General features: G+C 35.8%; 6 protein-coding genes across 6 annotated transcripts; 4 read left to right on the top strand and 2 right to left on the bottom strand.

Annotated features, from left to right (window-relative positions):
- Window positions 1-11037: 11037 nt before the first annotated feature.
- On the top strand, window positions 11038-12410 carry GL218_03654 (Bifunctional protein gal10; the record flags this gene model as incomplete). Its single annotated transcript, XM_033580225.1, has 4 exons — window positions 11038-11066; window positions 11205-11439; window positions 11493-11943; window positions 12007-12410. The coding sequence occupies 4 exons, from the start codon at window positions 11038-11040 to the stop codon at window positions 12408-12410; spliced, it is 1119 nt and encodes a 372-aa protein (XP_033436702.1).
- A 1500-nt stretch (window positions 12411-13910) lies between these two features.
- Window positions 13911-16538, top strand: GL218_03653 (uncharacterized protein; the record flags this gene model as incomplete). The annotated part of the gene is made up of 1 exon (XM_033580224.1): window positions 13911-16538. The coding sequence occupies one exon, from the start codon at window positions 13911-13913 to the stop codon at window positions 16536-16538; it is 2628 nt and encodes an 875-aa protein (XP_033436701.1).
- Window positions 16539-16640: 102 nt separating this feature from the next.
- GL218_03652 (uncharacterized protein) lies at window positions 16641-19457 on the top strand (the record flags this gene model as incomplete). The annotated part of the gene is made up of 1 exon (XM_033580223.1): window positions 16641-19457. One exon carries the CDS (start codon window positions 16641-16643, stop codon window positions 19455-19457), a length of 2817 nt encoding a protein of 938 aa, XP_033436700.1.
- Window positions 19458-20105: 648 nt separating this feature from the next.
- Window positions 20106-21148, top strand: GL218_03651 (PXMP2/4 family protein 1; the record flags this gene model as incomplete). The annotated part of the gene is made up of 2 exons (XM_033580222.1): window positions 20106-20530; window positions 20713-21148. 2 exons carry the CDS (start codon window positions 20106-20108, stop codon window positions 21146-21148), a joined length of 861 nt encoding a protein of 286 aa, XP_033436699.1.
- Window positions 21149-21814: 666 nt separating this feature from the next.
- GL218_03650 (uncharacterized protein) lies at window positions 21815-22999 on the bottom strand (the record flags this gene model as incomplete). Its single annotated transcript, XM_033580221.1, has 1 exon — window positions 21815-22999. One exon carries the CDS (start codon window positions 22997-22999, stop codon window positions 21815-21817), a length of 1185 nt encoding a protein of 394 aa, XP_033436698.1.
- Window positions 23000-23821: 822 nt separating this feature from the next.
- On the bottom strand, window positions 23822-26940 carry GL218_03649 (Cellobiose dehydrogenase; the record flags this gene model as incomplete). The annotated part of the gene is made up of 12 exons (XM_033580220.1): window positions 23822-23830; window positions 23886-24193; window positions 24247-24289; window positions 24341-24573; window positions 24621-24712; window positions 24759-24807; window positions 24867-24960; window positions 25013-25134; window positions 25191-25683; window positions 25736-26584; window positions 26638-26837; window positions 26892-26940. 12 exons carry the CDS (start codon window positions 26938-26940, stop codon window positions 23822-23824), a joined length of 2541 nt encoding a protein of 846 aa, XP_033437443.1.
- Window positions 26941-27212: the final 272 nt, after the last annotated feature.

Below are 27212 nucleotides of genomic sequence, written 5' to 3'. Positions count from 1 at the left end.
ATATATTAAATTAATTAAATTACGTTTTATATATATACCTTATAAATTTTCTAATTAATTAATAATAAAAGAAAAATAGTTGGTTTAGATTTTTATATTTTTATTTTTAATAAATAACAATTTAATTTTCCTTTATTTTTATTTGGTTTAAATTTATTAAATTTAATATTAATATAGTTATTATAACCTTTTTTTATTCTTTTAGATATTTCGATTTAAATTTATTTTTTAAATTGTTAAATTATTTTATAATTATTTTCTTCAAACTTTACTATATTCATATTTAATATTTTAGGAATAATTTAATTAAAATTATTAATAATTAATTTATTAGTTTATTTATTATTTTTGGGGTTGATAGGTTCCTAATATTTTTAATAATTTTATATAAATAATTTTAAACTATTTCTTATTACTATTCTTTAAATTTTATTTCCATTTAAATTTTTAATAATATATTTATTTATTTCTAAAATATTATTAATCACGTAGGAACCTTACCAGCTATATTATAATTAACGTTTTCGAAATATATTTATATGTTTAAAAGTGTTATATCGTAATATTAAATCGCTGATTTTTAAAGGCTTTTTTTTTAATCTATACATATTTTGTTAATTATTCCTTTTAATTATTTATTATTATTTTTTAATAATAATATAAATAACGCAGTTAATATTAATTAATTATTATTAAATTATTTATATATATATAATAATTAAATTTTTTAAGGTTTTAATTTCTTTTTAGTTAAACATTTTTTAAGAAAATATAACTATTTTAATTGGAAAAATAAAATGTTTATTATAAATAATTTTATATAGGTTTAATCTATTAGCTTTAATTATTGTCCTATTAGCTTACACTATAACGTTCAAATATTAAATCTATCCTTTACTAATTTCTTTAATTAATTTTATAAGTTTAAATTTAATCAATTTATAATCTACTTTAATTTATTCTTAGGTTTAAAAGAAATAAGATAGTTCAACTATTCTTTTAATCCTAAATTTATTATAAACTTTAATAATTTCATTTTTAAATTCTAAGCTTTTATTTATTTTAATCTTTAACAATTAATTATATTATAAAATTATTTTTTCCCTTATAAATTTTATAACGTTTTCAAATTTAACCGATCTTAGAGATATTGTTTTAAAATAATTAAATAGTTATTTTTATGTTTTAAAGATTACTTTATAGCTATAGTTATCAAGTATATACTATACGTTTAAAATCTAATAAGTTAAAATAATATTTAGGTTTAAATGGCTTAATTAATTAAATAATTTATTACGATTAATTTTCTAGTATTGTAAATAAGTTTTAATTGCGTTTGTAACATATTTAAACATTCCCTTTCAATAGTATATAGTAAAGATATATTAATATATTAAATCTTATCCTTTATAATTATATTAAATATAAAATTTAATAATAAGTTTTTATTTTATAAACTTATAATTAATAATTTGGCAATTTAATTAATTTTTTTTACCCTTTTTTTAAAAGATTCTTTTAAATATAATATATTTTAAAATTTTATTTTTAAAGTTTATACAAGTTTTTTGTCCTTTTCCCGTCTAATCAATAAATAACTTTTTTAATAATTTTAACGTTATTAAAAATCGAATAATTTCTTAAAATTTTATACTTTAATTATTAATTAGGTATAATACTATAGGTTAAAATTTATTTTATAAATTAATACTATTATTATTTAATAGGTTTAAATTAATTAGAAATAAGATAATTATATTAAATTAAATATTAATAAAATTGTTTAAATTTCCTTCCTATTTTTTATTTTTTTAATTAAAAGATTTGCTTAGTTTTTTTAATAAAGTATTGGCTATTGTATTACGTTTACCTACAATATATTTTATTTTAAAATTAAATATTTTAATATAAATAATCCATTTTAATAACGCTACGCCTAATAAATTAATAAAACTATCGTTTAATTAAAAGATTAAAATTTTTGCATTAGTTTTAATTAAAAATTTAATATTATAAAAATAATTTCTTAATTATTTTAACAATTTTATAATTAAGAAATACTTTTATTTTATAATATTGTACCTAAATTTAACTCCTTTTTATACTCCTAATTTATAATAATAAAATTTAAAATTCCTTTAATTATTAAACTATTTTAACATTAATTCCTATTTCTTTTCGAATATATTTATTTTTAATATTATTAGCTAATTTAAGGTATAATTGATTATAATAAAATAAGGTAGGTTTATTAGCGCTTTTTTTAGTTTATTTATATTTTGGATTTATAAAATTCCCCATATAAATAGCTTCCTTTTTTATAATAATTTTATTAAAGGTAAGATTTTTATAGTATAGTTTTTAATTTAAATATGGAAGTATACTATTAGGCTTAAAAATGATCGGATTTTATAAATATTTTTACATATATTTCATTCGAGGATTTTCAAAACTTTAACTTTTCTTAAAAATTATTTATTAAATTTATATATAAACCTTATAATTTCGGTTATGGATTTATAAAATTTAGATTTAACTAAGTTCGCTATAGCTCCAACTAACTCAAAATTTAATAATATTTATACTATATTTTTAATATATTTAAATATAAATCGTTAAATTCTTACATAAATTTTTTAATTATCGTATTTAATATTTAAGTTTTTAATACCAACATTATTAAAAAATAGTTTATAAATATTTAGGATTAAATTATATAATATATAATTTATTACTTTAAAAAAATAAGTAACTAAATTTATTATACTTATCAAAATAGTTGTAAATTTTAATAATCTAATTGGAGTAGTAAATATTATTATATTGAACAGGTGCAGTGTTGCAGTAACATCGTATGCAAGGGTTTATTATGTAATCTTAGCTTCCAGGACCATATAAGGTCCTTGGATCGTTGCATTCTCCTGATCATCATCATGGATAGGAATTTCTTTCATCATCAACAGTTAACAGATGAATATTGTATATACTTATTAGTTTCATGGTTACTCACACTTATTATACATACTTTCTTCTACATTGAATATATTTGTTTTTTTCTCTTTAAGCTTATGCCTTATCCCTTGATCAGTATAACCTAGATATATATTCGAGAGTAAAGTGCTATCTTTAACTATTAGGAATGCTTTTTATAAGGGCCTAATACGTTGAGTGTATAGTTTTACTCCAAGAGTTATCCTACTCCTGTTTAATATTTCGGCTATAAATAAAAAGGTTTAATTAATTATATCCTAAAAATAAATTTACGTATAAAAATATAACGTAAGTTGCAAATTTTTTTATAAATAAATTATAATCTTTAAATAAAAACATATTTCAAATTATTTAAATATTTAATTTAATAATAAAATTAATTAAACGTAATTTACTATTTTTCTTTTTAATAACGAATTACGCGTTACGGTAAAGGTTATAGCTTTTTTTTAATATTTTTGCTTTAATTTTATCGTATAAAATCTTAATTATATAATCTTTTAACGATGTTAAGATAGAGATATTTCTAACCTATTAGGCCTTATATTAAACAATTTTAATAATATATGGTGGCGTAATTTCGTCTTTAATTTTACTAAGTTTAATAAAATCTTACGCTAAAACTTTTTCGCGGTAATATAAGATTTTAATAAATACTTCTTTTTTTTAATTAATAAATTCTATATTTTTTAATTTAGTTTTTAAAACTTTAAATTATTTAAGGATTAATTATATTCTTTGCAATTTTTTAATAAATTTAAAGATAATATTATAATATAAGCCATCTATTTTAAATAAGTTTAAACCTTTAATATTTTTTAAAGCTTTTTCGAATATTTTATCTTTCTAATTTAATAATTTAGAAAATATTAATTTATTAAAAGGTATATCGTTTATTAAATAAATCTTTTAAAACTTATTTTTATATAACGTATTAATTTAGATAACTTAACTATTTTGTTATTTATTTTTATACTAATCCCAAATATTTTGGGAAATTTTCGTCATAAATAGAAAAAATTAATTATTAAATAATATTATTTTGACCTTTTCTTCTTCTTCTAAAAAAAATAGGTATTTATTTATAAAATAATTATTTATAAGAATTTGTTTAATAAAATTTATTTTATAATAGTAGTTAATATTTAATTAATTACTGGAAGTTAAATTAATTAAATTATTAAGCCTTTAATTGCTACTAATTAGGCCTTGGTTATTAATAGCTAAAAGTTTTCTTATATATAATTTGGCTTAATAAAATCTGCTAAAATCTAATTATTTAACAATTTAAACAATAAAAGTATTTTAATTATTATTAAGCTAAAAGTTATAATTTTTATTAAGGTTTTACTATTTTTAATTAATATGGTTAATCGGGATTGGAAGATAAAATTTAAGCTTAATATAAATTTATTTATATAATATTTATTTTTAATAATATAAATAGGTAACAGTAAAGTTTAACTAATTAACTATATTAAACCTTTAATATACTTTACTATTGAAATTATATTATTTCGATTAAAACTTTTTAAGAACATCTTACTACATTTATAGGGTAAATTATGTTCTTTAGCGTAAGATTGGATTATAATAAATAATTTAGCTTCTATATTAATAATTCCAATAATTAACTTTTTATTTTTATAAAGTCCAACTTTTATTATTAGTTTTAAATATGGTTTAAAGTAAGAGCTTAAATTATTTAATAATAAAGGAATTAGTTTTAAATTTTGTTAATTAGTTATAAGTTGTTTAGGTTTATTTATTAATAGAATAAATAGTTTAGGTTATTTTAATTTATTGGTTTTTAAAAAATTAATATTAATATTGGCATTTTTTTAAACTTATTCTTTAATAATTTTAATGGATGAACTAAGGGCGATCTTTTAATCCTACAAGTTTTTAATTAATTTTTAAAGTATAAATTTGTTAAATTTAGGCATAAATTTCATTATTTCGGCCTAGGTTATATTAAATTTCTTTTTGCTATTTTTTTTAAACTTTATTTTTCAAAATTTCGTAATTTCTTTATTGTATAGATTAAGGAGTTTTATTAATATGGATTTATTGTTTTTTGTTTAATTAATGTGCTTATTTTTTTTAGGGTTTTTTAAATCATTCTTATTAGGTATAATTACTTTAGCTTTTTTGGATTTAAGCAATTCGAGATATTTAATTTTAATAGTTTTATTATTTGGTCTTTTTTGACGCTTAATTATATTAATATTTATTAACGCAATTTTTAATTGGTTAAAAATTTTTTTTTTAATTATATTTTTAATATATACAATATTATTATTATTTATAATTTTGGGAAGTTATTTATATTTAAAAAGGGATTAATTAGGTGTTTTATTGTTATTTCCAAACCTAATTATTTTAATTTTTAATATTGCAGGTAAAACATATTTAGTTTATTTTTAAACAATTATAGTGTTAAAGGTGGGCTATTACTAATTTATCTACTATTTAATTGTAATTTTTTTAATATAATATTTAGCTTTTTTTTTAATATAAGGTTTATTAATATTTTAATTAACAATATATTTATAAATTATAATATTAATAGGTTATTTATTAGTTTTAGCAAATTGTTATATTTGATTAAAGATATTAAAATTTTTAATTATTCTTTATTTATTATATTTACCTATAATATATATATTTTAGTTGCGGTTAAAATATAAGAAATTATTAACGTTTATATTATATAATATTAGATATTTTAATATTATATAACATAAAAAGGGTTTTTTTTAAATATCGTAAAAATAATAAATATTAGGTGGGTAATTATTTAAATAAAATAAGGATATTTTAGCTTTTTTAAAATTCTTTATATAATAATTAAATAATTGGAGCGGTTTATAACCTTAAATTTGGTTAATTTATATAAATTAAATAAAATATTAAATAAAACTATTTTAAGGTAATATATAAATAAATATTAATAATATATCCCTAATAATAGCTAATTTTTACTTAATTTAATCGAATATAGTTTTTTATATATTAATTTATATAATATTAAAATATTTTACCAAATTATTTATTATTAAAAGGTTTTGGGATTTATTATCTTTAGTAAAAATCTTTGGTTAAAGTTGGTTGGTAATATTATTCTTTTTTAACCGATTAATTTGAAATTATTACGGTTTATTATTAAAATTAACCGTATTTTTTTTGTTACCTTATTATTAACTCGATAATTTAACTTTTTTAGTAAATTATTTTTATATTATTTATTTAATCCGATTAAAAAATGTAGTTTATATATTAATAAGCAATAAATTAATAAAATAAATAATATTTTTTAAAGTTTTATTAACAATATATTTTAAAATAATATTAATATAATTATTAAGATTAATTAGTTAAATTATATTATTTTTAATATTTTAAAAAAATATAATATAATTTGTAATTAAATTTAATAATTTAATAAAGTTATTAATTATAGGTTTATTATTAAGATTTTATAGTTTAAATTTATAAAATTTATATTAATAAAGGTCTTATATAGTAAATTTCTTTTTTAATAAAGTTTAAATTTAATTTTAATTAATTAAACTATTAATAATTATATTAATTTTTTTATATATATTATTATTAATTATTTAAGATTTAATTTTTCTTATATAATTTTAATTAATTACCTTATATTGATAAAGAATGTTATTAATATCTTTTAATTATTAAGTAACGTTTATTTTATTGAATAATTTATTTTTATAGTTTTGTAAATTAAGAAAAACGATTTGGTAGGGATATATAGGTAATGTTAGATTAAAAATTAGTTTTTATACCGATATTTGGATAGTTGGTTATCCTAAAATAATAAGATTTATTATTAACGTATTAGGTATATTTATATAAATAATAAATAAATAGGTTTATTAAATAATTGGTTAAATATTAATTGGTTTTTTATTAAGAAATATTATTCTTTTATTTATTAACGATGCAATATTTTATTAAGATTAATTAATAGATTGCATAATTTAAATTTATTTTAGGTTAAGTGGTAATTTTTAAAAGAAAGTTTTTTATTCCGGTTTATTATTAAATAATATGTATAAAACGTTTTTATATATATTAAATTCTAGTTAATTAGGATAAATAAATCTAATAGCTAATAATGTTAATAATATAATAGGTAAAAACAGAATATTAATATTAAGGGGTAATAGGTTTAATTAAATTTTAAGTTAAAATATTATTTTTTAATGTAATGGTTAATCTTAGGCAAAAGTAACGTTATTTTAAAATTAATTAAGTATAATCTTAACGGATTAATCAATATTCTGTTATATTTAAAGTATAAAGAGTATTTAATTTGGTAATAAATGATAATAATATCCTCATGTTATATAATTAATGCAAAAATATAGGAAATATTTATCTTTATCCATAAACGTTTAATCGGCTATTTAGTTTTTATGGAGTGTTTTCTTTTTGGCAAAAAGTTTATTTTGTAGGTAAATAGTTGTAGATTTGGTTTTTATTTACGCTATTTAAAAGTATAATAAAGTAAGTAATAATAAGATTACCGTAATAGTTTTAATAATATACTATTTATTTTAATTTAATAGTTTAATTAATAAATCTTTTAATATAATTATAATATTAATTAGGTAGATTTTATAATTATAGGACTTATCCCTTATTTGCATTATATTATTAGCTTTAATAATATAGCCATGGAGCGGCGTTTTGGTTTACGTTTTTTTTATACCAATATTTAATCGTATCTTATTTATTATTTTAAATAAACCTAGTTTAGTAATCTTTTATATTTATTTTATTATAAATTATACGTTATTATCTATCGTTATATTTTTAATATTTTAATATTATTTAATATATAAATCTATCCTATTAATTATTATTTCGAGCTTTTTAATTTATAAATTGTTTTATGTTTTTTAAACGCTATTTATATTCCTTCGGCATAATTTAACTATAATTATTTTATATTTAATAAAAGTTTTATTAATTAAGTAATATTGGTAAATAAAAATATTTTTTAAGGTTCCAATAACAGTTTATTATTAATATCCAATAAATTTAGGGTTTTTATAATTTCCTTATTTTTAATTGTATATTATACTAGCGGGTATTCGAAATTAGTTTCCTAGTTTATAAAGCTATTTTAACTAATTAATATTTAATCGGTCTTTTTAAGATTAAGGTTACGGGTTTGAATTTTATAGTGGTTATTATTAAATAGGAATAGGATAACTCTTGGAATAAGGTTATATATTTAACATATTAGGTTTTTATAAAAAATATTTTTAATAATTAAAAATAATATTTTATTTTTGAATATATAATTAAGTTATATTAATTAAAAAATAAAATATAAGTTTAAAGAGAAAAAAACAAATATGTTTAATATGGAAAAAAGTATATATAATAGGTATAAATGACCATAAAATTAATAAGTATATATAATATTTAACTATTTTACTGTTCGAAATAAAGGGATTAATATCGATAATTATAATCAGGAAAATGTAATAATTTAAAGATCTTATATGGTTTTTAAAGTTAAGATTATATAATAAACCTTTATATATAATATCATTGCAATATTATACCTGTTCAATACATATATTTTAAAGTTTTTAACGTACGATAAAATATTAATTATTAAATTTAATTATAAATTTATAATATTAAATTTTAAAATTAATAATATAATTAAAAAAAGTTATATAATAAATTTTTATATTATAAGTTATTTTTAATTAAATAAAAATAAATTTATATATAAAAATAAATATAAATTAATATTATTTATTTATATATTTAATATTTTATTATATTTTTATTTTTTAATATAATAAACTTTAAATAATAAAATATTATAAAATTAAAAAAAAAAAGTTATTTTAATTAAATAAATAAAGTTAAAAATATGGTTAAAAATAACGTAATTTATTAAAAATAATAGAAGTATTAATAGTAAAAAAAGTTTAAAAATTTTTTTTTTTTATTATAATATTTAATTGTAAATTAATATTATTTAACGTTATTTTAATATTATTTTAAATAAGTATTTATACATTAAAAATAAACTTATAAAATATTTATGGTTTATTTATGATACGATTTTATCGATTTAAGTTATATTATTTTTTATATTAGTTACGTTATATAATCCTAGCTGTAACGTCATATAACCTATGTTTTGTAACGTGCATGTCCAATAAGTTAAAATTATTACAAAGGGCGTACTATAGTTCGATCATTGATCCTTGGTTTTTCATCCCATTTACATAAACAAACGGTTTGGATTTCCCTTACATTAATCATAATAACGTTAGAATTTATTTTTGGAACTTATCTCTTAATAAATCAACTATATGCACCTGTTTATATAATAAACATATCTCATTTATCTTAATATGCTAAAACTAAAATTCGAGGAGCGGGCTTCGCCTTCCGCCTCCCCCCCTTATTAACGCCATAGACGCCACAAAACCCTTAGTCCGTATATTTGTATTTATGGGTTGTGGGGGAGGCGTTCCTCGAACTCTAATCTTAGAGACGTTTGGGGTTTTTAACCGCACCTGATACACATTTAAAAACTTTTAATAAAACTATATTGACAACAACATAATAAACAATAACAACGTTTAAAATACCCTCTATTTTAATCACTCGAAACTAATCCTTTACTTTAACTACCTTCCTATATTTTTTACATATTTATACAATATTGCATTATAATATTGTAAGCCTCGACGTTTAAATAGTCTTAACGCTATATCCACGCACCTGCACCCACGCGTTTATACCCACAACCACCCATAACCACGTTTAAAATACCTTCTATTTTTTAATCCGAAACTATCTATTCAATTGCCCAGACATTTTAACCTTTTTTATATGCTTATACGACATCGCGTTATAATATCGTAAGCCTCAACGTCTAAATAGCTTCAAAACGTTATATTCACGCGCCTGCACCCACGCGCCTATACCCATGCGCCTATACCCACGCGTTTACACCCATAACTATCCACAACCACGTCTAAAATACCTTATATTCTAATCATTCGAGGCTAATCCTTTGCTTTCGCTACCTTCCCGTCTTTTTTACATACTTATACGACATCGCGTTATAATGTTATAAGCTTTAACGTTTATTACAGCTATCGCATTGGTTGCAACCGATACTATAGCTAATCTCGACTTAAAACGCGTACGTTTTATATATAATAACCTATTTAAATGATCGAATTAATACTTATTTCTTATATAAAGACTTTATTTACTTAAAATTAATATTTTCAATTGATTTAATTATTATTATACCAATTAAGGGAAAAATGTCCAAAATCGCCTTAAACTAAAGATTGAAAAATGTTTTCGGAAAGGTATACCGGAGTGTAATTGATTAGAAAAAGGTGTGGCTAAAGGAAGTACTTCCCCCCGAACCATTTTTCCAATTTCTAATTTAAGCTAGCTGAGATAATATCTCATATTATTAGTAATTATCCAGAAGCTTATAGATCGTCAACGCATCGTCATTACAAAAAGCTTATGCGGTATCAATACCAAGGTAGATAAATTACAAGTCAAATTATCCATGTTAATGGCGACACAATGTATAGCGTTGATCTGACCTGTTTGTGTGATAACTTCTAACAGACTACCGACTGACTGATGGTTAATAACCCATGTCCTCTTAAATACATATGTATGTCCTCCTATGTCTCTAATGTCTTCATACTGTGTAATTATAACCCCGCTACTGCATCTTCTACAGTCCCAATAGGGTTTATCTACTGTAAAATACATCTATCGGAAGGAGGGGCAAACCCGCAACCCCTCCAATTTCGTTCCAATTTTAAAATGGAGATCGCTGTTGACCGCCGCATCCCCAAAAGTCGCGACTCTATCGCATATCTATCGCACATCTTCTTCTCCTCCCCCCCTCTATAAACAGGTGCCCCTCTATAAGCCTCGATTTGTATTGTGGTTCGTATCCTCTATCCTTTTCATCCCATCAATTGGTCTGTTCAACTTTTAAAGATGGCTGTAGGAACTGTTCTGATTACCGGGTAAGTCAAGTTTATTTTGAACCTATTCGTATACCTCTTCGCTCTTTTCGCGCCGCTCCTTTATAATTATTACATCCTAGAACAAAGACAAGTCGTCAATTAAGTTATATGTTTATGCTAATAAACATGCGCAAATAGTGGTACCGGCTACATTGGATCTTTCACCACGCTTGCCTTGCTTGAGCATGGTTATGAAGTCATCATTGTAGACAACCTATACAATTCGTCCGAGGTTGCTCTCGACCGCATCGAGCTCATTTCCGGCAAGAGGCCAACTTTCTACAAAGTTGACCTAACAGAGCAAGATGAGCTCGACAAAGTCTTTGCTGCTCATCCCCAAATCGACAGCGTTATTCACTTTGCCGCGCTCAAGGCAAGCTCGCCAACTCTCCATCGCCTATGCCATGTCGCTGACTTACGAACCAGGCTGTCGGCGAATCTGCCGAGATCCCTCTCGAGTATTACCGCGTAAACGTTGGTGGTACTATCTCCCTCTTGGGTTCCATGAAGAAGCATGATGTTACCAACATAGTGTTTTCCTCCTCAGCAACGGTCTACGGTGACGCGACTCGTTTCGAGAACATGATTCCCATTCCTGAGCACTGCCCTATTGGGCCTACAAACACTTACGGAAGAACCAAGGCTATTGTCGAAAACATAATCGAGGATTTTATCGGTGCGCAGCGCCAGAACTTGAAGAAGGCCGACAAGCCGTTTGAGCAATGGAATGGCGCTAACCTGCGGTACTTCAACCCGTGTGGTGCACACCCTACCGGTATTATGGGTGAGGATCCTCAAGGCGTACCATATAACCTATTGCCGTTGCTGGGCAAAGTTGCGACTGGTGATCGGCCGAAAATTCTAGTCTTCGGAGATGGTAAGCCAGGCTTGGTCCCAAAAATTTGATGATATGGAAGACACTAATAAAAATATTGCGTAGACTATTCATCCCGAGATGGAACTGCCATCCGCGACTACATCCACGTCGTCGATCTTGCAAAGGGTCATTTAGTTGCGTTAAACTATCTTCGTGAACACAAGCCCGGCGTCAAGGCATGGAACCTAGGTTCTGGCAGAGGTAGCACCGTTTTCGAGATCATCAAGGCATTCAGCAAGGTTGTCGGCCGCGACCTGCCATATGAGGTAGTACCACGAAGACAAGGCGATGTGCTAGATCTCACTGCCAACCCGACGCGGGCGAACCAGGAATTGCAGTGGAAGACAGAGCTCACCATGGAGAAGGCATGCGAGGATCTATGGAGATGGGTGTCGAACAACCCGAAGGGATACCGACAGGAGCCTCCAGCCGAACTACTAGCCGGCGTCAAGGGTAAGGCCTCTTGATACGTGAGTAGATAACTACTCCAAGTCGCATTATTGGTGAGAGTTGATTAGCAACTTAATTTGACTGGGCAATGCAATTTGATCCTTGCGCGTTTACCTATAGAATAGACGAGAGCTCCACCTTGATACCGAAACGCGAACCGCCTCCCGTCGACAGGTTAGGTGAATAATGTTAAAGAGTCGAGATAGTGATAGAAGTAAATCTACGTTAGTATTCAGATGAAGATTTTATGAGCGTTGCGCTCGAGCTGAGCCACTAGATGATGATAACATCAAGTTGTCATCGAACATGAATTGTGCACTCCTTTCCATCCAATCAAGGGTAACCCAGCTGTTTTCCGATTTGTCATACATGGTGAATTGTGCCTCGTCGTCTACGATATCCCTGCAGTTTCGTTTATCCAAGACTTCCAACTACAACCCAAGATATTCTGGTTACGTACCTCAACCCGATAGATAGAGTATGCATAGCCACTCTACGCTTTAAGCTACCCGTCTACCAAGACGCTTGTCTAGAAAGACGGTGTCGAATCAGCTGTTAAACCAACGTACTTGTGGTACTCGCTACCACCATGAGAAGGGTGATCAGTTGGGCAACATGAGTATAGTACGCAGCAAACTGCAGATGGTTACCACACGTAGTTACTAATAATTACTTATATTACTGCCTGGACGCGACGGCATCCCACATACTGCAGGTCGGCAGGCCGGTAAGCGAATCAGAGACCGAGGGATGCGTGGCAGTTCACAGCAGCACGAAGTTAGACGAGGTTAAACAAGGTTACTATTAGACGAGGTTAGATGGAGAAATGACGGAAATGTTTTCACAGCCACCATCTGTGGTATCTAAATCTCTACCTAAATCTCTACTTAAATCTCTACTTAATATAATGTACCTATAAGAACCTTGCCTGTAGCTTAGGCTCCACATGTTTCCCGCTCGTAGATCCACCCAAAACTCCCAAAACTCCCAAGACTCTCAAGACCCCTGGATGTGGCTTAAGCTCTTTTCTCTCCTGGACCCTGGCGTGTCTCATAACTTTCGAGGCGTAATGAAACATCTCATGTCTTTTCTTCTCTTTTACTCGTTACTCGTATCTTTTTATTCTTATTCAACATCACATTCGTTCTTATTATCACTCGTTTACCTCGTTCTTGGTAAACAGGAAATAATCAATTATCTGCATTGATTGAAGCATAGCGTTTTATTTTCGTTACTTACCTGGTAATTTTATTATCCGTCAGATCGTTGGCCACAATTTATCAACTGCCTTCATCCTTTTCCTTTAGTCCAAAATATAGCTACCAAAAGGCTATGAGATAGATATCTTCTAAATACCTACCTAAGATATCTTCTAAATTTACTGGGGTACATTTGCATTTATGACCAAGCTCGTAGCTTAATTCAACATTGACATCATCTGGGAGTAGTATTCTCCTATGTCTCCCTAAAAGAAGATTTTACTCGCTTAATGCTACGCGCCTGGTCTCATCTATAGCATGGAGCGCACATATATTCAGGAAAATAAGCAAGCGCGACTTCAAGCACTGGGCGAAGAATGGGGTATAACTAGTCAACCTCCTCCGTCACCCTTGCCGAGGCCTGATCAGCCGCCATCCTACCGGACAGATAACGATGAGTTTATAGCAGAAGAGTTACTTAAGAGACAGCGCATTAGCGAATCTCAAGGTCACCAGCCGAAGGGGAGTATCTCGCGTGCCTTCACAACAAAAAAGAAGACATGGGAATACCGAGAAATTTATAGCACCCTCGTGGCTCATATTACGAACCAAGGATCACCAGGCGTTGCCGAATGCCTAATACTCAAGTTAAATCTAGCTGGAGGGAACCTCAACTTGGCGCAGAAGAGTCGAACTAGTTTATTAAGCAGAAGAAAGAGTCTCGATCTAGCCGAACGCAGCCAAGTGCTCCAAATAGCCGTCAAGAATGGCCATTATGAAATGATCGAGGTTCTTTTGCCCTACGCTGATGCTTTAAGCTTAGATACCGCATTGCCAACTGCGATTCGTGGTGGAAACGCGGCGATTGTCGCACTTCTCATAAGATATGGCGCGAGTGTAGCTCAGACTGCCGACGGACAAGATGCATTTCGACAGGTATGCGCCATTGGTGGCCAGCCCGATCTAGTCGCGCTTATTCTGGGATCCGACGGACGGCCGTCATTGTCGTGGATGTCACAATCCATGGTTGAGGCAGCGAGGGTTGGGTGTCTGGGTACAGTAATGCACCTCGGCCAGTCAACAGCAGACGGTAATCACGATGGTGCCGCCGCGTTGAAAGCTGCCGTAGCTCTCGGCCGGAGAGATATCGTCCTCGCTATTGTTCTCGGTAATAAACCACCAGCCCAACCCGGTCTTAACGAGGCGTTTGACCAGCTCATGAGTCACCAAAACATCAATCCCAACGAAAAGATGGCCATGGCGGAGATTTTGTTGTGCGCCGGGGCGGAAGGTGATCTGGTATCGAAAGCCCTGGTACAATCGTGCGCCACTTACTTTCTCGAAATGGTGCATCTCTTGGTCTCTTATGGTGCATCAATCGAATATCAGGATGCGATCGCTGTTCGCAAAGCTGTCTCAAAGGGAAAAGTCGACTTGGTAGAGGTTATGTTAAGTGGGAAATCTAGATTCAGCTCTCATTATGCGTCAGAGTGCGTAGAGCTTTTGCCAAAAAAGTTGAGATTTGAAGAACGTCACTCTCTCCTTAATCTACTACTTCGTAAAGGTGCATCCGGGGCGCCCTTGGATGAGGCGCTAATCGACGCAGTAGAAGCCGGCGACGTCGAGGCGGTTAAAATACTTCTCACGCCGCTGTTTCCCGAAGGTAAAATCGTCGGGGCTAAAGATATTCGGAAAGGTCCGCGAAGCATGGTATTTGAGAGACATGAGATTGCGTCGACAGATCATAAAGGTGCCCTAGCGTTGCAGATCGCTGTGAAGAAAGGGGACGTAGCTATTGCGAACTTGATTCTTTCGAATAAGCCGCCTAATCCTGTTGCTCTCGCTCAGATCTTCCCTAGCGTGCGGAATCTACGCCCCCTTGAGCGGTATCAGACCTCGGAGTTATTTCTAAGAGCTGGACTTACTGGACCGTCGGTTCATTCGGCCCTCGAGAACGCCATAGACGAGCAACCACCGCACCGAGATGAGAAGCTCATCGCCCTTTTCCTTCGTTATAATGCAGATGTAAATTTTAACGAAGGTCACACTATTACGGCAGCTATTTCACAGAAGGATGTCCGACTCTTAGAACGATTGCTCAAAAGCAAGCCCACAATCCAGGTAGCAGCCAAGGCGATTCCTAGGGCTATGGAAGTCGATGAAGGCTCGATACGGTTTCAAATGATCAACATGCTCTTAGCAGCCGGTGCATCACAGGGGGGACCTGAAGTATCGGCAGCTGTCGAGGCAGCGATACAGATTGATCTGCCAGATAAACGACTGCTTAAAACATTACTGCAGCAAGGGAATGCGGATGTTAATGTTAATGAGGGGATAGCTGTAGAGCGTGCCGCGCTACATTCCGATCCGGAAATTCTAGGAATGATTCTATGTTTAGGGCAGCCCAATGCTAGTAGCCTAGAACGGGGTCTAAAGAGTATAGGAAATCTTCCAATGTCCACAGGTAAAACCGAAAAGCTAGATGTGATATTACGCCGAACGCAGTCGAAGGATACGGCCACCAAGCTGCTCTTACAAGAGGTGTTAGCTGTTTTAAAAGTACCTTCGCACGACCAAAATTTCTCTTCAATAAAAGTCCTACTAGCAAACGGTGCCGATATCAATGCTATGAATGCCGAGGCGTTGTGTCGAGCGGTGGCCGCGGCAAACATGCAACTGGTAGAGCTTTTATTCACAGCCACTCCAACCCCTACTTCGATGGCATTTGCTATGCCTCACGCCCTGCGCATTCGTGAATTGATGGATAGACTAACGTTCGCGCAAAAAATCCTAGAAGGCGGTATACCGGCAACTGAAGTGAATAGAGCTCTCGTCTTTGCCGTCAGTACTTATCCAGACGACATACCGCTCATCAATACTCTCTTAGCCCGTGCAGATACTCGAGACGGCCTGGCTTTGATCGAAGCTGTCAAGGGAGAAAAGTAGGACGTCGTAGAGCTGATTCTAGGCAAGAAGACTTTCCCCGTTGAGATTCTCAACACAAGTTTTGCCCAGGCAACGAGAGGCAAAAACAAAAGATCGAGAAGCATGTCGTCTATCAGTTTACTAAAAGCTGGCGCATCGGGAGAAGTAGTATCGGATGCGCTATTAGCAGCCGCTTCCGATGGCGACGTAGAGTTCGGTACCATTTTAGTACAGAATGGGGGCAGCGTAGAACATAAGGACGGCCAGGCCATCATAGAAGCTTGCAAGGCAGGGGCAGTCGACGTCCTCGCAATGCTGCTAGCAGGCGAATCAAGAGTCGCCCAAAAAACGTTGCAGAGAGGATTTCAAGCCGCTACGCAAGTAGGAGACTTGAAGAAGCGAGCAGAGATATTCAAACTGCTCTTGCAAGTGGGAGTCTCTGGAGAAGTAGTCGACGCTCAACTCGTATCAGCTGGGAGGTATGGAGACGACGGGAAAGATCTCGTCCGACTTCTGCTAGTGTACGGGGCGAGTCCTGATTACAATGATGGAGAGGCTGTCGAAAAAGCAGCGAGGAGCGCCTTTTTGGGTAGCTTGGAGATGCTATTAGGCATTGTTGAGGTCGGTGGGCGTCAGAAACGACCATCTTCTCACACTTTGGTCCGCGCGATGGATGCTTGCTGGGACCTAAGCAGAGACACGAGATTTGCCATTATGAATTGGGTTTTCCAAGCAGGAAGGCCGGTTCCCAGCGCTCTTCATTCTTCTCTGAACCGTGCTGTCAATGAGGAAGATCCTGACGAGAGACTTATCGAGCTTCTTGTAAACCACCGTGCCTCTGCTACCGCAGATGGTTGCCAGACTTTAATTGACGCGACTACAACGCTATCTCCATCAGCATTTTCCAAGCTCTTAGATACTCAAATCACTGTCGAGGACACCTCCTTAGTGTTCAGTAGGGCATTTGCGCCCGATCGTGTTTCGTCGTGGTTATCTGGTCGGGGCTACGAGGTTGCCAAATGCCTACTAGAGAAAGGTGCTATCGGCGATGGAGTTGGATCAGCATTTGCCACAGTACTTGGGTTATACATCGAAACACATGCGCAGTTAGCAAACGACTTTGTGGATTTGCTCCTCAAACACGGCGCCGACGTCAACTACAACCACGGAGAGGCGTTGCAGAATGCAGCTGCGCAAGGAGATCCCAATCTTCTTAAAAGACTCCTACGCGAGAATCCCAACCCCCAAGCGCTAACGTTTGCGTTACCTCGCGTATTCGACGCTTCCGCATCTGAAGATGACATATATGATCTTATCACACTATTCGTCGAATACGGTGATGGACAAAACCGGATGGATGTCGCGTTCATCCAAACTGGTTCGGAGCCTATACTCGTCAAAGCTCTAAACCAGTTCCCACGATCTACGAAGATTCTCGGGGCATTACTAGATGCCGGGTTCTATCATGACCAACTGACAACGTGCAGAGTAATGCAGGAGATAGAGGAAGAAGAGACTGTTACTCTGCTCATGTGGGCCCTTATTCAACCTCAGAAGAAAATCAGTAGCGGAGTTATCAATTTACTGATCGAGAGGGGTGCTAAAGTTAATTTTGAAGCTCCCATCTCTCGTGTTACTCCTCTTATGCTAGCCATACAATACCGTCGGCAAGATATTGTGAAGTCTCTACTGCTGGCGGATGCTGAAGTTGACGTGACAGATGCGACAGGGAAATCCCCCTTGTCTATGGCATCTTCTATCGGCGGTGACTTGGCTATCACCATAATGTCTAATTTGCTAGCGGCAGGTGCTTCGAGAAATGATGGCTCACTTCACAATGCAGCACGAGAGCTTAACCTGCAAGCCATGCAAGTATTGGTCGAATATAGACATGACCCTGACTTTCCCAGCCCTCTGCATGGTGGACGGAGTGCACTTGGAGAGCTATGCCTACACGCCGCTGACTTCAGCGAGATGACGCCTCGCCGAGAAAAAGCGATGGAAAAGGCGATAAATTTCCTCCTCCAGAGCGAATCCGATATCACGCTACAATCTGATGGGAAATCCGTCCTCCTTTTAGCTCTCGAATCAACTGACCCCTTGACCACAACGAAAATCCTGCTACGGGCCGACATGTGGAGATACATTAATAAACCATTCAACTACTTTAATGATGGCAAATTCACCTACTCTCCCACTATGTATGTTCAGCGCGTGTTACCAGATTCGGATCACAAGTCACAGCTCTTAGCACTGCTAAAAGCAAACCGGGGGACTGATGTATACTATTCCAACTCCGGTCCGCAGCCTGACGATGCTATCGGCATGCCGACTAATATCCAACTCGAAGAACAGGAACGTAAGGCGCGATTAGTCCGTCTTCAAAAGGAAAACGAGGATCACACGCTCGCGATTCAGCGGAATAAAGAGTTAGCGGCAGTGCAAGCGCAAATCTGGGCTAACCAAGCAGAGCTAGAAGAGGTGCGCAAAAAACGGGCGCACAGCGCAGACCTATCAGCTATACAGGACCGCGCGCGCGTCGAAGAAGAACTATTCAACAGCACAATGCGACAGCAACGCGCACGCCACGTAGCCGAGGTCAAGCATCAAGAGGCACTGACACACGCCGGGTTAACACGGGCGCAGGCTCTCGCCGACGCGGAGCTTGCCGTTGAAGCACAGAAGCAAAGCCGTATGCTCCAGTGGGAGCGTGACGTGGGCAGCGAACGCGTTGGCAACGCAAACCAGCTAAGCAGCATAAGACTCCGGGAGAGGGAGGAATTAGAGCGCCTAGACCAGGTAGCAGATGCAAGACTCAAGAATAGAATACAGGAGCAACGGAAATTAGTTGATAGCCAGAGTACATTAGCTGCGAATATAGCAGGCGCAGGACCCAGAGCGCAGAGGCAGATTGGGTATGTGAGTGGTGAGTTAGATTAATAGGGACATAACCTAATATAGGTATATCCATGGACTGGCTTAGATACCTTTGAGGAGGTTGTAGCAAATCATGCAGTTTTTGGCATCGACGGCGTAAGGATTATTCGATTAGAAATTAGAAACCCGAGTTTTTATATACTTGGAATATTAATAGTAGCTGAAGATAATGGATAATGCTACGGATGAAGTTTATGAAGTTTATAAGTTCCCAAGATGTTGGGAATTCCATCCCGTTAAGCCTTAAGCCTCGGACTTCCGACTAAGACCGAGTAGAATCCGACGCCATTAACTTTATAACCTAACCGGGTAGCATCTTATAAAGCCGTTACACACTCGGAGTATCAATATGCGAGTTGTGTGACTCCGAAATCTCGCAAACGAGTCTAGGTTAGATATGTTGATATTATTTCCTTTCTCCCATTTACAAGTTTCCCACCTTCGTTTCGCAAAATACTTACCTTAACATATTTTTCTTTTCTTCCTTAACTATTCGATCTCTACTTAGCTTCCTAGACTACATTTGCATTCGGATGGGGAAAAAAAGGTTGATCATTTAGTATACCCGTGCAAATAAAATAACCACCCCCAGAACATATCCTTTAGACGCCTTCCCTTAACTTAAAATTCACCCGCCGCAATTAAGCTACCATGCCACTTTCTACATCCGTGCTGCTCCGCGGCATATTCCGGCAGCGCCTAGAGCACCTGCGCGTCGGACGTCTACCACGCTCAACGCCCCGGCGCTTCCAGTCCAGCACTCCCGGTCCGAAGCCCGGCAACGGAGGCGAGGCCGCGAAACAAAAACCGCCAACCGGGGATCCGATCCCGGTGGGTAGCACACCAGTTCCTCCCGTACCCCTGTGGCAGAGACTCGGCCCCCTGACACGCGCCGGCGAAGCTTACGGTCGTGCTCAGCGGAAAAGACCCTGGGCTACGCAGATCGTCTCCGCGCTTGTTATTTATCTGGCTGCCGATGTTAGTGCGCAGCGTATAGGTGGCAAGGACTACGTGCCGGAACGTAGTGCTAGGAATATGGCTATTGGCGGCGTAGCTGCTGTGCCGACCTTTCTGTGGTGAGTCGTATTCATTTTTCTTATCCTCCCCTTTCGGTTGGTCGTGGATCTAGATCGTTATTACCCTATGTCTCGAGGTATATATTGAACAGTGGGCAATACATGTGCATCATCGGTGCCTTCCTGGGTACCTAATACGTGATATAACGAAGCCAAACATCAGAACTAACGCAGTTGTCTAGGTTCGTCTGGCTTTCCCGCCACTTCAACTACCCATCCCACATCCTCTCGCTCGGCGTCAAGATCGTCGTCAACCAGCTCGTCTTCACGCCCACCTTCAACAGCTACTTCTTCGGCGCCCAGGCGCTGCTATCCGGGGACTCTATCGCCGAGACCTGGGATCGGATCCGCCGCACCGTCCCTGTCAGCTGGGTCAACGCCTGGAAGCTGTGGCCTGCCGTTACCGCCTTCACCTTCACGTTCGTCCCCGTCGAGTACCGCAGCGTCGTTTCGGGCGTCGTTGCCGTCGGCTGGCAGACTTACCTGAGCTACTTGAACCGCCAGGCGGAGATCGAGGAGGAATTGGCTCATGCAAGGATGGTGGCTGCTTTGCCGGCTGTTGAGGCGACGTCTGCGTCCTTGCAGCTTGATGCCCGGAAACCCCGGATTACTGCGTGAATTCAAGCTTCGTTTCTTTGTGGATTTCCTATGGAATTACGGGGTTAGGGGGGAGATAGACTAGACTTGTGGTTGGCGTTGGAGCGTGCACGGCCTAATATTAACAAAATAGTTGGTAGTAAGTGCGGGGGTGAATTGGCATTCATGTTAATCGGTTAATAGAAGCTTCCTTGATATTGGCATATCTTCTTTTCGTTACTAGATTTGCTGTTAGAGGGTGTTATGATAGTCTGGTGGTCTGGTAGGGCTAGGATTATCAAGGTCGGTTATAAAATGTCTATATTAAAAACTAAGAGAGGAGGGCAGGAGGAGGGGGGGCTACTACGAATTATTTGATCAAGCTAGTATCTCGAACTCACGTTGTAGATTTACTATAATTAGGTACCTTATAGATGTGCATAATATATCTCTCTTTAGGTCATAAGTATCTTCTAAGAAACATTGGCAGGAGCTAGAATTTCTGGCGTATCTTCAATTCTAATATGTAAAACTAACATTAACCATCCATGATATAATAAGTATAATTCTTCGTCCAGATAATTCAAACGACAAGTGTTTCTAATGTTTAATTTAATATTGATCAAGGATATCTCTTCTAAATGTTCTTATATACTAAAATGAATTTAATTATTTATAATTTTTAAATTTTTTTATATTCATACCAACCTAACGGCGGCGCCTTTCTTGTGGCCGTTGGCGGTGGTGCAGCGGTTTTCCCTGTTCCCGGGCTTTCTCGTCGTTTCCCTGACGCCTGGATAATGCAGTGTCTGATTCGTTATCGTGATCTTCTCCATTTTCCTTGATATTATTATTATTAGCATTCTCATCCTTATCTTCCGGTCCTCGCTGTCTCGTCCCTAACATCCTGCGCTGTTTTAGCTCGAGCGGCGTTTCCTTCAGCCCGAACTTTGTCATGGCCCAGGACCACCAGCCTCTCTCGGGCGGTATCCATTGTCCGATATCCATGGTATAGTGTTTTTGGTCCTCTGGTAAGTTAAACCAGACTAGCTCCCTGGTGTTATGAATGCGCCCTTCTATGACAAAGTCTCCGATGTCACTGGGGATTTCGAGCGCCTCTGCGATAAGTATAGGTTGGTAGGCTGGGATGAGGAGATGCAGGCGCACCGGCCGGGGCGGTTTCCCGTGTTTTTGAGAACGCGCATTCTTCTTTTCTATATACCTCCGTGTGGCGAGCATAAAGACAAAGACCGTGTCGATCTGGTTCGTGTAGCCGCAGAACCGGGGATCAAGCGGACTGGATTCAATAAGATGGAAGAACTTGGGGTACCAATCATTGTCTGGGTGGAAGACATAGAACCAGTGTTCGACCTCGGGATCCTGAGAGGTCTGGGCCAATCGCTCACGGATCATGTAATAAACCAATTCGGGAAACTCTCTCTGAGCCATGAGGGCAGTTTGCGCTGCAAGGGTATCTGAGATGTCCTTGAGCCTAGTGGCGATGAGGTTGAGCGCCTGGACTCCCTGGTAGGTCAAGATCATATTAGACCCGATACCAACAGTAGTTGCGATAGTGCTGAAATAGCCAAAGAGCTTCAGACTGTCGCAAACTGACCGGCCCATCACCTGAATCGAAGGGACGAACTGATGTGCGGCTCCGACCAATTCTGTGGCCTTAGGGACTAATTCATTTATATGGCCGGCTGTCTCATGTGCCTTCTTAATCGTATTCCCTAATTGCATAATGCTGTACCCTGCTTGTATAGTCTTTACAACCGGATTAGCCTTGACTGCTGCCCCGGCGGCCGCTCCGAGAGTTCTTGTAATAGTCTCGCGGATGACCCTTTTCTTCGTCTTGTTTCCGGGAATCCATGATGTGAGATCGGATGGCATAATGATATAATAATATGATATTGTTGTTGTTCTAAATGATAGTGACCAAAAAGGGTAACTTGTAGCAAGGGCCACAGAGTGGGGGGCGGAGGCGGAGGCGGGAGTGCTTTTAACTAGAACTTGAGAGAGCTAAAGTACGAGAATGGTAAGGCATCTATGAAACGTATATTATTCTGCTTAGTCCTCCTCTATTGACGTGGCAGTTTAGCTGGCCATTAAACCCTGGATCTCATTTGAAACTACCATTTTAGACGGTGTTAATCCTGCAAATGTTGATTGGGCTGATAGGCAGCTTGCGGTGAGAGGTTAGTTTTGGAAGGCTTGAAAACCAATGAAATCCATGGATATTGGTTAAGGGGTAAAGGAATAGTTCCCGCTTGGTGGAGTTCGGATATACGTATATCCGTATTCTTTGGATAGATACCTCAAGTAGAACGTGAGGGTTGACATCATTACCTGTTATTGATACCTGTTAGTTATACGGTTCTTGAAACTTAAGTCTTCATATCAACATTATACAGATACCTAACCTAAGGTAATACAAATCTACTTTGTATCTTGATGCTTATTGGTACAACAACGCAGAGAGAGGTGTGTGATCGACAGATCGTGCACGGATATTAAAAAGAACAAAAGAGCACATGTCAATTATGTTCACATGATCTTAGTATTGCAACATTCTTAACCTAGATTGCTGAAAATGTATCGGCTTCGGTCTATTTTCACTTAATATATCAAGCTGTTAAATAGATATTTCTAAAATTAACTATATTTGGATATCTAACTTAGAACCTAGATAGGTAGGTACCTTATATGGGTAACTTAAACACACTGTTTCTGGGGCATCAGTACTTGATATGACGGACGTCGAAGAGAATACACTTACCTGAGAGTAGTATTCGTTCTGATACTGGCAAGTATACGGTGCCGCGCACTGGAAGCTTCCGGTCCACTGTAGTCCGCCGCATTGAGCAAACTTCGATTGTGCCTTAGGTGATGCCAAGGCGAGTATCTTTTCTGAGGCGTGTTCGGCAACAATGACGATGTAAGAGGTGGGGTTGGTAGTTATATGACCTGGAAAGATGCTAGCATCGACGACGAACAAGTTGTCGGTACCATAAACCCTCGTATTGAGGTCAACTACAGCCGAGCCACTGTTTGTTCGACCGTCGTCTGTTCCGAGCTTGCTGGTTCCTAGGAATTATTAGTCGTTATATCGCGTGCTAATACGATGCTAGCCAACTTACCAATCCAGTGGTTTGATCTTCGGTTGGTGTATGAAACGAGCATCTATAATTATCAGCTTTGTTTTCTTATCGCGTGATATATAGCGCGACTAACATCATTGACAAAGTCTTCGACAGTGGTGTTCGATGGTGGGTAGGTCCACGTGAGGCCCTCGACATTTGCTAGAGCCGCCTGAAGGTTCTTGATACCCTGAATAACAGCCTGGACATCGTTCTTATCCTGTAAGTAAGGGAGCGTCGAGACTACAGTGGTTAACGCCTTCGTAATAGTCATTCGGCCCCTTGACTTTGCACCTCGTCCAAGGTACTGACTCATAGTCATGGCATCTACTCCTATTAACGAGTGCGAACCTCAGGGTATGGGGATAACCTACATCCATTCGGCGTTCCAGCACTCCCTTCGACCCTGGCGGTCCACTGGAGCTGTCGAACCACACCATCGTCACCCTTGATTTCATCCCAGAACCTACACAGGGTTAGAATATTGGTGGACTTAAGATTTAGCTACTTACATTGGGCCAATATTTGGCGCTGCTTGAGCTAGAATACCCGATCGAGAATCTGTGATTAGAGGTTAGCTGCGGCCTTATCATATGATACAAGAACTAAACATAGCTAACCTAGATATAGACTCTTGTCGGCGACATTAGGGTTGTCCCAAGCTTCGTAGAAGTCGTAAAACACGACGTTGGGATGCGTGATAACAGTATCAGTCTAAGTAAATGTAAGCATATTTAGAGGTACGACCGTTTGGAGGGTATCAAACATTTGTGTGGTCTTCCAGATTATAACCGACAGGCAGATTGATCCAAGAGCTATTAGAAATCATGGTTGGACCATCGATCGACGATTGGACAACAGATAGCTGATCCGACGGCCCAATCCCACCTTCTCCAGTTAGTAATATAGAGCATAGGAGGGCTTCTGAGATTGAAGTAACTTACTTCGTAACAGGATCTTGGCGGACCCAAATGTTCCCGCAGACAAGATGACGCGGCCGGTAACTGAAGTAACATTGACAACACCGGTGTATCCTCCGTTTATGAACGGCTCGACTTCAATGCCGGTAACATGGCCACCAGATCTAACAACTCTCTTTACTGCCGTGCCCATCCATAAATGGAAATTCTTGCGCTTGCTGGCAGAGACCAAGTAAGTTGCCATAGGCCCGCCACGTTCGCCACCAGAAAACATGAACGGTGAATGAGAGAATGTGTGATTCTTCTTGTTTGGCGCGTCGTTAGCAGTAACTTCTGACCATCCACCGGCTTTTAAACCGCTAGATAGAACTTCAAAGCCTTGCTGATAGTATCTCTTTCCATCCATCGAAGGATGGTCAGTACCAGGAATGCGAGAGAATACCCTCTTTGTTGCAGCAGCCATATCCGACGATTTCCATTCTTTAGGAAAGTTATAATCCCAGTCTAAAGTATACGGCTAAGTTTCACCATCAGTATCGCCGTATTTGTGAATGCATCATATGACATACCTTCCACCATAAACCAGCATTAACAGCGGTGCCTCCACCCAGCACACAGCCAGCCATCTGATCTGTATCAGTACAGGCAATGCCTGCGGAGTTGACCCATATCTCGTTGCACAGACCGGGGACATCAAATCGAGTCAAGTTAGTGCCATCTAACCATTCCGGCTTGAGCGAGCCGCCCCATCGTCCTGAAGAAGGTGGTCCCTTTTCAATAAGCAATACACTCTTTCCAGCCTCGCTCAACTTATCTGCCAAAGGAATCCCACCAGCACCGGCACCAACAACAATGTAGTCATAAGTGCCGGTCGGGACCGGGATGCCAGTAGCAGTAGGAATTGACGTAGTAGTGGATGTGGTGGTCGTGGGTGTTGCTCCTCCGCAGCTTCCGGTAACTGTAGCGGTAGCTTGGGCAGCCCATTCTGAATACGATGGGTTTGCTGCGTTTTCGTCTAGAGTGGCGCCCCAGATGCTTTGACCGTTGCTGTGGAAGTTAATAGTAATATCCGCTGGGCAGGCCGGGTTCCCCGGAGATTTAAGTGAGCTAGCCCATCCTAGTATTAAGGAGCCGGCACTAGTCGACGCGGAACCTGATGCACCGTCTTGGTCCCATACTAAACAGTTTTGACATCTGAAGATTAGAGTATAGTGGTCCTTATCGATGGTAGACGAGATTTGAGTTAACTTGGCATTGCCTGTATATACGTCCGGGCTAGTATATCCACTGACGAAGCGGAGCGAAGTTAAGATTTCATCTTCGTATGGCCAAGCCATGAGAAGCAGGCTATTTGTCATCGGTCCCCCGAAAGACAAACCGCACCATCCGTTCGTGGTTGTGCCGTTGGAGCCGCATTTCTATTATAGGGATTAGTGTTCTGATAGATTAGATTTAAACTTGTTATACTGACTAGGTATCCTATGAACTCAGTAGCATCAACAGTCAAGGCATTCTCTGGTAGTGCAACACCAAAGGTGAGACCACCCCAGGCCGATACACCACCAGAACCGTCGGCCTTATCCGGTACGGTCCATGTGTCGAATGCGATGCCGGTTTTGCTGTCCTTGTACAGGGTTGGTGCGCTCGCTTGACCGAGACATTTCTGGACATCTACGCCGTGTTAGTAAGACCACTGTCAGCGTATACATAGAAAGCGTGGCGCACTTAAGCTGACTGCTAGAAGCAGTGATGCAAAAAGACCGAAACGACCCATAATGCTATCAGCGTATTACGCTAAGTATTCGCCTGATGGGAACCGGAGAACTCAACATTGTGAAAAACGAATCTAAAGGACTCTTATATATATACTAATAGATTATGAGGCTGATGAGTACAAGTGGGCTGACGGGAACTCATTCCGAACGAGATCTGACTATACACACTAGTAGATATATACATGGTCGAATATGACCCAGATAATAGGAGGAAAATTATCGATCCCATTTCACGAACATGACCAACGGACATTCATAGGGAATATTGGCC

The sequence above is a fragment of the Daldinia childiae genome (genome assembly GCF_008694065.1).
Source record: "Daldinia childiae strain JS-1345 chromosome Unknown Scaffold3, whole genome shotgun sequence".
NCBI classification, from domain to species: Eukaryota; Fungi; Ascomycota; class Sordariomycetes; order Xylariales; family Hypoxylaceae; genus Daldinia; species Daldinia childiae.
The sequence above is the reverse complement of the archived record's forward strand: the minus strand, read 5'-3'. Positions and strand labels throughout refer to the sequence as shown.